This window comes from Pyrus communis, chromosome 11, assembly GCF_041283825.1.
Source record: "Pyrus communis isolate YQ-2024b chromosome 11, ASM4128382v1, whole genome shotgun sequence".
Lineage (NCBI taxonomy): Eukaryota > Viridiplantae > Streptophyta > Magnoliopsida > Rosales > Rosaceae > Pyrus > Pyrus communis.
This window is the reverse complement of record NC_142575.1, coordinates 1,551,116-1,565,965: the sequence shown is the minus strand read 5'-3', so window position 1 is coordinate 1,565,965 and position 14,850 is coordinate 1,551,116. Positions and strand designations below refer to the sequence as shown.

At 40.4% G+C, this 14,850-nt stretch overlaps 2 protein-coding genes across 2 annotated transcripts; both read left to right on the top strand.

Moving 5' to 3' along the window:
* The first annotated feature begins 5,408 nt into the window (after positions 1–5,408).
* LOC148692639 (uncharacterized) lies at positions 5,409–7,398 on the top strand. The gene is made up of 6 exons (XM_088679504.1): positions 5,409–5,628; positions 5,720–5,919; positions 6,004–6,445; positions 6,545–6,904; positions 6,979–7,157; positions 7,267–7,398. The coding sequence occupies exons 1-6, from the start codon at positions 5,427–5,429 to the stop codon at positions 7,396–7,398; spliced, it is 1,515 nt and encodes a 504-aa protein (XP_088535630.1). The 5' UTR covers positions 5,409–5,426.
* LOC137743237 (uncharacterized) lies at positions 7,277–13,208 on the top strand. Its single transcript, XM_088679603.1, has 2 exons — positions 7,277–10,236; positions 10,474–13,208. Exons 1-2 carry the CDS (start codon positions 7,759–7,761, stop codon positions 13,057–13,059), a joined length of 5,064 nt encoding a protein of 1,687 aa, XP_088535729.1. The 5' UTR covers positions 7,277–7,758; the 3' UTR covers positions 13,060–13,208.
* The last annotated feature ends 1,642 nt before the right edge of the window (positions 13,209–14,850 follow it).

Here is a 14,850-nt window from a genome sequence, read left to right as displayed (position 1 = left end):
CAAACATATGCCGGGGTGCGGGATCGATAAGGAAATACATTTAAAAACAAGCCATGCCACTGTAATTAAGCCGGATATTCACATAAATCACACCATGCTTATGCCTATTCATCACGCCAAGCTTCCTCATGCTAGTCACTATTCATGCTAAGTTCAAGTCACATATTCGGAACTTGTCAAGTGGATTGCGGTGTGCATGGTTCCGAAAGGTTATTGGGCCTACGTAGAATAAGGGTTATGGAAGACTTTGGGCTGCTTGGGGGTCCAAAGATCCAAGCTCATACCCTTTGCATCTCAAGAAGGCAACATTAAGAGAGAACTAGCCTAGTTTACCTCTTTTCCTAGCAAGCCAATCCTCCTAGTTAGGACTAAACGGGCTTACTGCATTAAATGTATGCTAAACCCAGCAAGTCAAATGTTGACTTTCCCTTCCTAGCTTGCACAGATAACTAACACACAAAAGCCATGAAGCGCACTTGATAAGACCTCAATCGACCTTAACTCTAATTGCAAGGAAAACTACAACTTTCATTGGACAAGAAAACTAATACAAATTGTTCACACAGACCTCCATTACAATTGATAGCTATATAGCCTATTTCTCAACTTATTTAACCGACTTACAACAACAACTAAACATGGTTTACAATAACCCAACTAACAACTAACCAAGGTTAGACATATCAACAAAAAATTAACCCAAAGTAAAGAAAATACAAGTAAAAGTAACCAATATTTACAAACCAATGGAGGAATGCCATCTAGCATCCTAACAGCGCTACCAGAAGTAACGCCTGCAAAAGGTCGGCCTGGGAAACCCTTGCCTCAAGAAGAAGCAGAATGTAGGTCTCAACAATGCAGTTACATTACACCAAAGGGGAAATAGTATGAGGGCTAGGGAGAAAGGAAGGGGAAGACCAAACCACAAAGGGAGATTCCCTTGAAGCCTAGAGAATAGCCCTTCACTTACATAAGGAGGGAGAAACCATTTGAGCAAAGAGGTAACACAGAGAGAGATAGAAGAGAACGCAGGGAGAACACCACCAAAAAAAAAAGCCGAGAGAATTCCATTTTAGTCCAGAAGCATTCTTCAAGCCTCAAGCATCATCATTCATGCAACCTGAGTAACTCCCACATCCTTCCATTAAACATCCCGGCCATTAGAAGCCATACTATCATCCTAGGAAAGCCCAAATCATCTAGCCAAGAATGTCATGCAACCATGCAAATCCCTTCTCTCTCATGTTAAATCGATAATCTTCTAGCTTCCACACCACGCTTCACTTGAGCAAGTCATTATCTTGATCAATCATGTTATCTTCGAGTCATTGATGTTAATGGGGCATTTCCTAAGACAAGCTAACTCTTTCGAGATATTCCGGGACTTGGTACAAATCCGAACCAAGGGAGACAAGATGACGTTCTCAAAGCCCAAGTCCACCTCGATCTAAAAGTCCCCTAGCATTCGTCATTTTGCAATCAAATTGGAGTTCTCCTGCTAACAAATTAGAGTATTTTGAAAAATCACTTGTCAAAGACAAATAAAAGAAATCATTCTATTATTTTAGTTGATTCTGTAACATTTCACATCGACCAACAGAGAAGGGGTGATGTGTCTTATATGTACATGCCCACCTCCATATAGCATGAGGCATTTTGGGAACTCATTGGCTTCGGATTCCATCGGAACTCCGAAGTTAAGCGAGTTCGGCTGAGTGCATTCTCATGATAGGTGATCCACTGGGAAGTTCTCGTGTGAGTTCCCAGAAACAAAACCGTGTGGCCGTGGTCGGGGTCCAAAACGGACACTATCGTGCTACAGCGGAATCGAGACTAGGATGTGACAGATTCTCACAAGGAACAAAGAAAATCTATATCTTGTTGATTCCTACGAAATTCCCAAGTTGATAGAACAAAAAAGAATAAACTCTTACTTCTACTTTAACGTCCAAAACTCGCTGCGACTCTAGGCGTACATAGATTTACAGGCTTTATCCCCCATCCCATACGTTGAACTCACCACCCAAATTAACGTGATAGATGGACCCAATTAATCCCAATACAATGAGCCTAGTACCAAATCTTATGACCACTCTAAGATAATCCTAGTACATACAACATCGTTAAAGTCAAAATAATTTTCTAATGCACCGCATGGACTTCCTCGTGCATAAATTTTATCACAGTAATTCATATATGTGAGTGCTACTTCATCTGCATTAGGTATGCATACACGTGGCAAAAATATGGATAAAATGACGCTTTCAAATGATAAATAGCAAATTATAACTTTAATTTCACTATCGTAGATGACGTTTTATTGCAATGACGGAAGTTAATTATGTTATGCACCTAAGAACTAACAATTTAACTTGCTAGGGCTAATTGTTAGTTAAAAAAAAAACCTGAAACCTACACCCACCCTCCAATATTCCCCTCCTACACAAAGTAGCAAAACAGGATAAAGAGAATCATATTAAAACACTAAATTGGCTTGTGATATCCGTCACCACACGACAGTTTGCTTCCCCAAAATCCAACTTCCATTTACATAGTGCCCACAGATCCCTCTATTATCCAGCATATCCTCTTCACAATGTTACACTAATTTTTTTTAATTAATAATTATACAGATGCGATGTAACAATCGTGTCATTCACGAGAAATTTGCATAGGGCTTAGTTTGTCATTAATTATGTTGAGTGGCATTACTAACCATTTAAAACTCGTTGCGTTCTTATCATTAATTTCCTAATTATTATACACGAGAATACTTTTGCTCACTACTCTTAAGTGATGGTAATTTTCACCACCCTCTTTATCACCGCCATTTGATGAATTTAAATTTTCAATTGTTGGTTTTGTCACTCAATAGTGAGGGCGAGCCTTGGTGAACGGAAATGTTGTTTTTTTGTGACCAAAATGTCACGGGTTTGAATCATGAAAACAACCAATTTGCAAAGTAAAGGTAAGACTGCGTAGGATAGATGTTCCCCTAACCCTCGTAGTGCAGGAAACCTTGTTGGCTTGGGAGTAGTATTACTCAATATTGTTAAATGGCAATTTAAGCTGCACGTAAAATGATACATAATGTTGCACGTGGCTTCAATGCTAAGTAACACTATATGACTATTTTAACCATTAAATTCCTTTATCACAACGATTATATCTTTTATTTTCAATCTCAATTATTTTCGTTAACTAATCATAAAAAAAAAATGCATAACTTGTATTATGAGTAATGCTTGGGAGACCAAAATTTTAAAATGAAGTTTACAAACCAAATGACATGAACGATGGTGAAATATAAAGACAGGAAATTCAGGAATATCTGAATCTTTGGATTGTAAATGTCGGAGTCACCGAGGAAGTTGGGATTTTCCGAAGCAAAAGAAACATTCATGGAGTTTTTTGTCTGTTTGTTGTTGGCGGGAAGAGGCTTTTGGGTTGATTTAAATATCTGAGAAAGTTGCAAGGAAAAAACAATGAGATCAGCAGCTTGCTTTTTTCTGCTTGAAAGAACGGCCTTTTACCATTTTTACATGCCATTTGGCATTCAACTGGATAAACCCAAATTGCCCAGGTGAGTCCTTTACATGGTGGTGGTGATTAACAAGTATCTGGGTGTGGAAATTAGAGTCTAGAGAGAGAGAGAGAGAGAGAGAGAGAGAGAGAGAGAGAGAGAGAGAGGGTTGGTAACTTTATATGAATGTGTAGGTGGGTGGGGAGCAGAGGAAATTTATGCTTATGAAATGTTTGATCTTTGGTCTGAAAGAGAGTAGATTAGCTAAAGAAGGAGTCGTGTGTTGTAATGTGTTGGCTGTATATTGTGAATTGGAGCGGAGAACTAGTTTCTGATGTTAAATGGGTGGGTAAAGATCGGTGCTTTCTTTCGATATTCCTTTCGTGTTTGTGTGTAATGTGTTGGCTATGTATATTGTGGATTGGTGTACAACTAGTATGTGATGCTAAAAGGGTGTGTGCAAATCTGTGCTTTCTTTCGATATTGTTTCCGTGTTTGTTTTCTGAACTTGAGGTGGTAATGGTGTTGCAGGGACCATTTCGTAGAGTATAGTGAGTTGATCAAGTTGCAGCCTTTGGAAGGCGTAAACTATATATTCTACAATCTGTCCGTTTCTCACAAGTGCAAGGTATGTTTTCGTTCACCTCTCTAGTCTTTGCCCTTGTGTCCGCATTTTTGCTATATGAAGAAGATAAGTAATTCGCTCGTATGAGATGTAACTGCTATTGCGTTCTCTTATTCAACTCTTAAATGTATGAATAGCATGCTTTCAGCCTAGTTGCCATTTTTACTTGAATTTTAACTATTCTAAAGTTCAAATGGATAGAGGCACAAGGAGCTTTATAGTCTTGTAGACTAGGCAATTAGCACTTGGGGTAACCTCCTGTGTTTGTAACCAAAAGTCAGCTCTTTGCATCAATTTGTACTCTATTGAGTTTGACGGAGAATTTTCAGAAACATAGTATAACTAATTTTTGTACCAATGTATGAAATGTGAATACTTGCAATTGATTACTTAGACAGTGTCTAAATCCAGGAACAACTTCTTGGTTTTCCCCTCTTTTCTTTTCTTAATCGACCCTTCCATTTTCTACTTTCCATCCAATCTTCGCACTAAAATGACCTTCTGTTCTTATAGCCAAAAGTCAGATTGTTACATCAGTTCATACTCTATTGAGTCTGACAGAGAATTTTCGAAGCACATGGTGCTGTGTTTATGCATGTTTATGCATGAAATGTGAAACTTACAGAACATATTCTACTTTAATCAGCAATGGATCACTTGGATGGTGTCCAAATCCAGAAAGATATTCAAGGTCTTCCCCATCTTTCCATTTGATGATCCAACCTTCCATATTCCCCATCTTGACATTTTCCCTTTTCTGGCAACTGTAGAGTTTTTATGGCCATAAGGAAAGACAAATAGCTGATACGGCTTTTTATTCTTTGTGAAATAATAAATGGTGTAAGCCAAGATGTTCTATTCATTCATTGTTATATACATTGGTGGACTGTCTGCACATGAAATCTTGTATGAGTTATAAAAACTAAGAATATGTACCTAGCTCCAATTTCAGCCTTCTAGACTTTGAGCTTCATTTGAAATATCAGGTTTTCCCAACATCGGTTTATTCTCTTTGTTCTTCTCACTGTCCTTACTGGATAGTTGCACAAATGCTCTTGTTTTCGTGTAATAACAAACAATGATACACATAACATAAGAGTTTGGTTTCTGGAACTGTAGATTTGGGTTTATCACCAACTGTAGTTATAACCTTATGCTATTTATGGACAATCTTGTGTACCGTTACCTATAACTGGGAGTTAGAACTAGAACAAAGTTGAACTCAGTTTGTTATTTGATCTCAATATGTACAGCCAGAAGGCTTGAACAACAAGGGAGATGGACCCTGGAAAATCAGTAGAGGACCAGTTCTCCAGGCTGCATCCATGCCTTCCACTGAATACAAGAATTGGGATAGTAGGTGGTGGTCCAAGTGGTTTATCATCTGCTTATGCACTGGTGAAGCTTGGTTACAGCAATGTGACCGTGTTAGAGAAGCACCATACTGTTGGTGGCATGTGTGAATCAGTCGATATTGAAGGTTAGAAATATAAGATGGTGTCTTTTATGCCTACTCTTCTATGCCTACTTTGTTATGCAATTGAGTTTGACAACATGTACTACCTTTACAGGGAAAATTTATGATCTCGGTGGCCAAGTTCTTGCTGCAAACAGCGCCCCTGTCATCTTTCACTTGGCTAAGGAGACTGGGTCTGAACTAGATGAAATGGACTCCCACAAGCTTGCGCTTATTGACAAATCAGGGCAGTATCAAGATATAAAAGTTGCAGATGATTATGTATCCGTTATCTCACTGACGTTAGAACTCCAGGTTGGTACCTAGTACCTTACACCCTGTTTAGTTTCTTGATTTCTCTGCTCGGCAATATTTATATCTCCATTTTACCTTTGATAGGATAAGGCAGCAAAGTCGGGTCGGATTGGGGTCCATGCTGTGAGTGAATATGCGTCAGACTTAACTCCTGTATATCTTGAACGTCAAGGATTTAGTTCTGTTCCCAAATCCGTGGCTTATGGATACACCGCTTCTGGTTATGGGTTTGTTCAAGACATGCCATATGCCTACATTCATGAGTTTACACGAACTTCCATGGCTGGTAAAATTCGCCGCTTCAAAGGTGGATATACAAGTTTTTGGGAGAAGATCAGTAAATCACTCCCAATGGTTCACTGCAACACCGAAGTGTTAGAAATCAGACGCTATTCTGATAGTGTTGGTGTTGATGTAAAAAGTTGTGATGGAGAAGTTAAATCTATGGAATTTGATAAGATCATCATTTCTGGTTCCTTTCCTTTGAATAGCGGAAGAATTTACAGATCACCTTCACATCCTACAGGTTTATTTATTACTCCCTCTCCATTTTTTTTCTTCGATTATTATCATTGCAATTCCTTTTTATCTTCTTGATATGCCTAATAAAGAATTCTCGTAACAGAACATGGAAGTGAAGTGATGGAGATGGGTGATGTCGAGAAGGAGTTGTTTAGCAAAGTACAGACAATTGACTACTACACTACAGTTTTGAAGGTTAAAGGAATAGAACATATGCCGATTGGTTTCTTCTACTTTGAAGAATATATGAGCAATCCTGCAACAATCGGAAATCCAGTTGCAATGCAGAAATTCTATGCTGACACTGATATTTTATTATTCTGGTCTTATGGAAATTCTGTTGATATTACGGGAACAACTGTGACAGAGCTTGCAATTGATGCTGCTAAACTTATAGGAGCAGAAGTTACGGAGGTGGTTCTCCAACGACGATTTAAGTATTTTCCTCACGTTGGCAGCCAAGGTACGCCAATGATTTGCTCTTACGCCATATCTCCCTGCCAATTAGGAATGCTAATTTTAATTATTTCTATACAGAGATGAAGGATGGATTTTATGAGAAATTGGAATCTGAACTTCAAGGCTTCAGGAACACATACTATGTTGGCGGTCTTATGGCTTTTGAACTGACCGAGAGAAATTCGTCATACGCTATGGGTTTAGTCTGCAAGCACTTTGCAAATGACAATTCTGTGCCGAAATTTCCTTATGCTAAGGTAACCCCACATCTAAGTGTTGAATTTGACGAATAATCGATCAAAATGAAATGATTGCAAATTCAAAGTTGATAAATTCCTCACTTAGTGTAAACATGTCCCTTTGCAGAGTTTGTTTTCCTCGCAACAACGGTGGGGAGGAAGCCCTAAACGCATGACTGAAGTACCAGGAGTGGAGTTCCCGAATCTGTCTTCACTCGATGGCTATCTGAAGCACTGGGGAGCTCACGGAGTCACTTAAAACAAGACACTCTATACTTGGGTTAATGAAGAAGGGGTGGTAGTGAGCCAGCGAACTTATGCAGAACTTCATGACAATGCTTCTTGCATTGCTCAAAAGCTGTTGACATGCAAGAATCCAGTAATCAGGCCTCGTGACAGGGTTCTCCTGGTCCATGTCCCAGGTCTGGACTTTGTAGATGCCTTCTTTGGGTGCTTAAGAGCAAACGTCTTACCAGTCCCAGTTCTACCTCCAGATCCTTTACAAAGAGGCGGTCAAGCACTTTTGAAGATTGAAAACATTGCTAAATCATGTGGTGCAGTGGCAATTCTTTCTACCATTAGTTATCACTGGGCTGTCCAGGCAGGTTCCGTTAAAAATATGATCTCACTAACAGCTAAAAAGCCGAAATCCTCAGGTCGTTGGCCCAATCTTCCTTGGTTACATACAGATTCTTGGATTAAGAACTCTAAGAACGTGGTTGTAGAGGATTTCAAAGATGAATTTGAACCACAGCCCGGTGAAGTATCCTTTCTGCAGTTCACATCAGGTTCGACTGGCGATGCTAAAGGAGTCATGATAACTCACAGTGCGCTCATTCATAATGTGAAGTTGATGCGAAGGAGATACAACAGCACCTCAAGAACAGTTCTAGTTAGCTGGCTCCCTCAGTACCATGACATGGGGCTGATTGGAGGAATTTTCACAGCCCTTGTTAGTGGTGGAACTGCAGTTTTATTTTCCCCATTGACGTTCATCAAGAACCCATTATTGTGGCTCCAAATCATGAGCAAATATCAGGCTACTCACAGTGCTGGCCCCAATTTTGCCTTTGAGCTAGTCATTCGAAGGCTGGAGTCGGACAAGAACAGGAAATACGACCTTTCTTCCATGAAATTCCTGATGGTTGCTGCTGAACCAGTTAGGCAGAAAACTCTGAAAAGATTTGTCGAGCTCGCTCGTCCTTTTGGTCTTTCTCAAGAGGTGATGGCACCTGGCTACGGCTTGGCAGAAAATTGTGTGTTTGTCAGTTGTGCATATGGTGAAGGGAAGCCTATCATGGTAGATTGGCAAGGAAGAGTTTGTTGTGGGTATGTGAATCCCGGCGATGAAGATGTTGACATTAGAATAGTTGATCCAGAGAGTGGTGAGGAGCTCAAAGAAGCGGGAAAGGAAGGAGAGATATGGATCAGCAGTCCCAGTGCTGGAATTGGGTACTGGGGTAGGGAAGAACTAAGCCAGAATACTTACAGAAACAAGCTTCCTGACTATCCTGGACGTATCTACACTAGAACGGGGGATTTAGGACGAATCATTGACAGAAAATTGTTCATCACTGGAAGAATCAAGGATCTCATCATTGTAGCTGGAAGGAACATTTACTCGGCAGATGTAGAGAAGACAGTGGAGAGCGCAGCAGAAGTTGTACGTCCAGGTTGTTGCGCTGTCATTGCTGTTCCCATGGAAATCTTATCAATGAAAGGTATTTCTGTTCCAGATAATGCTGACCAGGTTGGTTTGGTCGTAATTGCGGAGGTTAGGGACGGTAAACCTGTTGGCAAGGATGTTGTTGAACAAATTCAAGCTCGTGTTGCAGAAGAACATGGGGTTACCGTTGCTTCTGTTAAGATGATCAGGCCAAAAACCATCAGTAAGACAACGTCAGGAAAAATCCAAAGATTCGAGTGCCTCCAACAGTTTACTGATGGCACATTGAATGTCGTTCCAGAACCAATTCTAATAAAGAAAAAACTGATGCGGTCCTTCACTACTGGAACATGCAAGGAGGGAATAACCCCTCGTCCTCAGTTTGTGAGAGGTTCTCCACCACCAAGCCCCAAGATAAGTAATAATGATATTGTAGACTTCTTGAAACGCCTGGTTTCCGAGCAGACTGGTATTTCAATCAACAAAATCTCAAACACTGAAAGTCTAGTGTCTTATGGAATCGATTCAATTGGTGTGGTCAGAGCATCTCAAAAACTTTCTGACTTTCTTGGAGTGCCAGTAGGAGCTGTGGATATTTTCACTGCAACTTGCATTGCAGACTTGGCAAGCTTCTCAGAGAATCTGGTAATGAATTCTCAACCTCAACTGTCAACAACTCCATCCAATGTTCCACAGCTTGAGACTGAGACTGAGACTGATTCCGCTGAGCTTGTGATGGAACTTCCCGAATCTCAGCACTTGGTGATCTGGTCTTTCCAACTTCTGGCTCTTGTTTACGTTGCTTTTATGCTCTCCATTCCCGCCTACTTATCAGTATCTGCTTTTATGAAATGCGTCTCAGCCACCCATGCATTGGTAGAAGAAATTCCCTATTTAGATTATTTGATCCTTCTGACGTTTGCTCCCCTTGCTTGGATCTTATGCATACTTTCTACCTGTGTTTCAATTGCTTTCTTAGGGAACTCTTTCTTAAAACCAAACTATGCCCTGAACCCCGAGGTTTCCATCTGGTCAGTGGATTTTGTTAAGTGGTGGGCTCTTTACAAGGCCCACGAAGTTGCTTCGAAAGTTTTGGCAGAGCATCTGCGAGGAACCATGTTCCTCAAGTATTGGTTCGAGATGCTTGGAGCTAGGATTGGATCCTCAGTTTTTCTTGATACAGTTGACATAACAGACCCGTCTCTAGTTTCGATTGGAGATGGAGCTGTGATCGCAGAAGGGGCTTTGATTCAAAGTCATGAAGTGAAGAATGGAGTATTAAGCTTCCTCCCAATAAGAATTGGCCAAAACTCGTCAGTTGGTCCCTACGCGGTTGTCCAAAAGGGAACAATTTTGGGAGAAGACCTTGAAGTAATGGCCTTGCAAAAATCTGGAGGCAAATCTGCTGCCGAGGCTACAAATCTTCAAAATGTAAGTGTCCTTTCTTCTGCATGTTTATCCAACCATCATGAATTCTAATCTTTTTTCTGAATCATGATTAGATTTTCCTTAACTTGTAATTATTTTGGAATTAATTTTTTTTATTTCCTTAGATATTTGACGTACAACACGGCTATATAGTTTATTTTTATTAATTCGTGAACGCTTTTCATGCAATGAAACTTAGAAACTAATATCAACTCAATACTTTTCTTATACATGATTCAGGGTAAAATGCTGCCAAATGTTACAAAGGAAACTGAAGATGGGGTTGTTTACCAGTTCATAGGAATCTACATAGTTGGGTTGCTTGGTACTCTTTCAGCTTCTATTGTGTACTTGGTCTACATTTGGATGTCTCAGAAGCCTCTTTCCCCTCAAGAATTTGCATTTGCTTGCTTATTTGGGGCCTTTCACTGGATGCCTTACACCGTCATAGCATATGCCACCATGTTTTCTAATGTCCCATTAGGCATAATTTACTCATCCATCTCAATGGCGGTTGCTTATTTGGCTTATGGCATAGTACTCAGCTTCCTCACAGCCGCCTTGACCCGTCTTATTTCTAGTAACCAAGGGAAAAAGACAACCCATTTTAGAATGTGGCTTTGCCACCGAATCACCATTGCCTGCCACCACAGATTTGCCAAGCTTCTGTCTGGAACCGAAGCGTTCTGCATGTACATGCGCCTTCTCGGTGCAGAGGTTGGGAAACATTGTTCTATCAGGGCCATCAACCCAATTTCAGACCCGAAATTGATTTCACTCGGTTCTGGCGTCCATCTTGGTGATTTCAGTCGGATCATTGCTGGGTATTATTCCTCCCATGGGCTTGTTAGTGGGAAAGTTGAGGTGCATGATAATTCAGTAGTTGGGAGTGAAAGTTTGGTCCTTCCTGGTTCAATTCTTCAGAAAGATGTTATTCTTGGTGCATTGTCAGTAGCACCGGTGAATTCAGTGCTCCAAGCGGGTGGTGTTTACATTGGGTCTCAAACTCCAATGATGATCAAGAACACCATGCATTCGTTGGAGGATAGAATAGAAGAGATGGACATGAAATATAAGAAAATTGTTGGTAACCTTGCTGCAAATTTGGCTGCCACAACTCTGAAGGTTAAGTCAAGATATTTCCATCGAATTGGTGTTAGTGGGAAGGGAACCTTGAAGATATATGACAACATCAAAGGCTTGCCAGACCACAAAATCTTCTGCCCAGGAAAGAGCTACCCTGTCATAGTTCGGCATAGCAACAGCTTGAGTGCTGATGATGATGCAAGGATTGATGCGCGGGGTGCAGCTATAAGAATACTTTCAGATGAAAGTAGTGAGTCTTCACTCTTTGACCTGACACTGAAGACAGGAAAGGCATTCTACGCCCGTACAATTGCAGATTTTGCAACATGGCTTGTCTGTGGGCTTCCTGCACGGGAAGAGTATGTTAAGCGAGCACCACATGTGCGTGATGCAGTATGGACTTCCTTGCGCTATGCAAACTCATATGTTGAACTACATTATTACTCAAATATCTGCAGGCTGTTCCGGTTCGAAGATGGACAAGAAATGTATGTCAAGTTCAAGTTGAGGCCTTCTGATGAGAATATTAGTGAGGAAGCTGGTAAGGTGGAGCCAATTGGAATTCTTCCACCCGATACAGGTGCAATTCCGAGGAGTGATAATGATACTCGTCCTCTACTTTTCCTTGCTAAAGATTTCCAAAGCCGTGTGAATGCTGAAGGAGTCCGTTATATTTTCCAGTTACAGGTCCGGCCAGTTCCACGTGATGAAGCTGCCCGGGACATTGCACTTGACTGCACCAAACCATGGAGTGAGTCTGAGTTCCCATATATTGATGTTGGAGAGGTTAACATCAACCATAATCTATCTGCAGAACAATCAGAACAGTTGAACTTTAATCCATTTCTACGATGCCCTGAAGTGGATGTCATCCGAGCTTCATCATGCTCCCAGAGTGCTTCGATTGATCATGGACGTTCATTGATCTATGAGATATGCCAGCACCTGAGGAACGGTGCACCCCTTCCAGAGGCTTGGAAAATCTTCCTAGAGCAGTCCGATGTCAAAGTAGACCTTTCGGGTTGTCCAATGGCAGCATCATTGATGAAGAAAGATGCGCAAAAAGTGACGTTGGAAAGAACTTTGTTTCAGGCTCTATGGGCCACTTTTGCTCAACCTCTACTACAAACAGTGCTGCCTCATTTCCTGCTGGCATTAGTAATCTACGCTCCTTTGAACTGGACTCTGCACATGAACAATACTCAAAAAATCGCTCTACATTGGTTGTTTCCATTGTTTTGGGTTTCTTCTGGTCTTTTGGCCGGATTAGCTTGCGTTGTGGCTAAATGGTTACTAGTCGGAAAGAAGAAAGAAGGCGAAACTGTGCACATTTGGAGCATAGGGGTCTTTTTGGACACTACATGGCAAGCATTTAGAACCCTAGTTGGGAGCTATTTCGCAGAAATGACAAGCGGGTCAATTTTCTTCGTTCTGTGGATGAAGCTTATGGGTTCGGAGATTGAGCTGGACCAAGGCGCTTACGTAGACAGCATGGGAGCGTTGTTAAACCCGGAAATGGTGGAGATTGAGAGAGGCGGGTGCGTGGGACGAGAAGCTCTCTTGTTTGGACACATATATGAAGGTGATGAGGGGAAAGTGAAGTTTGGAAAGATCAGTGTAGGAGAAGGTGGGTTTGTAGGGAGTAGAGCAATAGCAATGCCCGGAGTGAGAGTGGAAGTTGGGGGAAGTCTTAGTGCTCTCTCGCTTGCCATGAAAGAAGAAATTATCATGTCAAGGTGAAAAGGGTTTGATGCAATTTCGTATATTTAATATTTATACCATGATAAATAAAAAGTTGCAACACTTTGTTGCCTACATTTCATGCAAATCTGGCTGGAAATTTTTTGAAAATGTTTCAGCTCAATTGAAATAAAATTATTAATTTTAGACCTGGCAACATGTCGAGTTTTACAGTGATCCTCATGTATGAAAGTTTTCTTAGAAACCTGATCCGTTAGCTTTTGTGTCTAATATATATAAGCTCAAGCTTATTGGCAAATTTTACATGTCATGTTGTGTTTCACCTCGTTTTCTCATCTTTCTTGTCAACCAAAACACAAAACATAATAAATAACAGAATAATATCAAGTGTAATATATACAACATGATGTGGGATTGCAACATGACTCCGATCCAAGTTACAATTTCCATCAATATATGTATGGGTGGATTTGTGGCACTACATTTATTTTGACACATATTTTTGTGGGCTTACTCTGTAATAAATTTCAAAATGATTTGAACCGTCTGTCTTTTATTTTTTCTCTCAAAGATCATGTCTACCAAAGTCACCTAAATCCAAAACTATATCATAGTTAGATCAAGTGCTTTAAGGTTTCTTTGCAAAACCGTATTCGTCAATTTCCTTCACTATAGATGAATATTTTAATAGTTCGGATCATTGACATACATTACGAAGTTATCCTCATAAAAACGTATGTACAAAATTGTGTAAAAAACGATACCGTGAATCCGCCCACATATATAAATACGTGTATGTAGCAATTAGCATGTGTCCCCATCTACCAAATTGGAATGTCCGAAAGCAACCCATGGGTCAAATTGGTACAGGAATATTATCAATCTCTGAATAATGAATTCAAAATGGGACTTGATGCTTTCCGACCTCAATTAGCATGTATCACCCTGCATGCTAGAAAACGACTATTGGATACACCATATTTTAGTGGGTAACATTTGATTATTTTGTGGAAGAGGCACATTTTGTGGTTGGTGGCCTTAAGCCTAGTTTGATACCGTGGTGATTCTGAAAAAAAGTAGGTATAGAAAAAGCTGGGAGCTTTGGTAAACATTCAGCTTCGGCTTTTTTTTTACAGTTTTGGGTGAAAAAAAGCCAAAAACACAAAATTGCAAAACCAACTCTTTTTCACATCTGTTTTATATAAAAGTTTATCAAACACTATAATACTGTTTTTTTTCTTTCAAAAGTACTTTTACAAAAAAGTTTACCAAACATTCTACTGCTTTATTTCACAGCTATTTATGTCACATCCCGGCTCGGGGCGGACCACTTCCCGGGCCCGCTCCACCACCGTAGCACGATATTGTCCGCTTTGAGCCCCAACCACTCCCTCACGGTTTTGTTTCTGGGAACTCACACAAGAACTTCTCGATGGGTCACCCATCGGGGGAATGCTCTCGCACGCTACTCGCTTAACTTCGGAGTTCCTGCAGAACCCGAAGCCAGTGAGCTCCCCAAAGGCCTTGTGCTAGGTAGGGATGAGAATATACATATAAGGATCACTCCTCTGGGTGATGTGGGATGTCACAGTTTATTCTCACAACATAGCAGAAACAATTTTTTTTTCAAAGCACAAAAATATCAAATCAACCCTAAATCTTCTAATTTTATAAAAGATTATTATAATTAATTGAATAAAATGATTTTAAAGCCCCACTAGTTTGGTTCTCAGTAATAGTGGTCTCCATCAACTCCAACCAATGGTGAATGACTAATTAGCAAGCAGTGGATTGCAATGGTTGTCAGAGTATTTTTTTTGTTTTCATGTC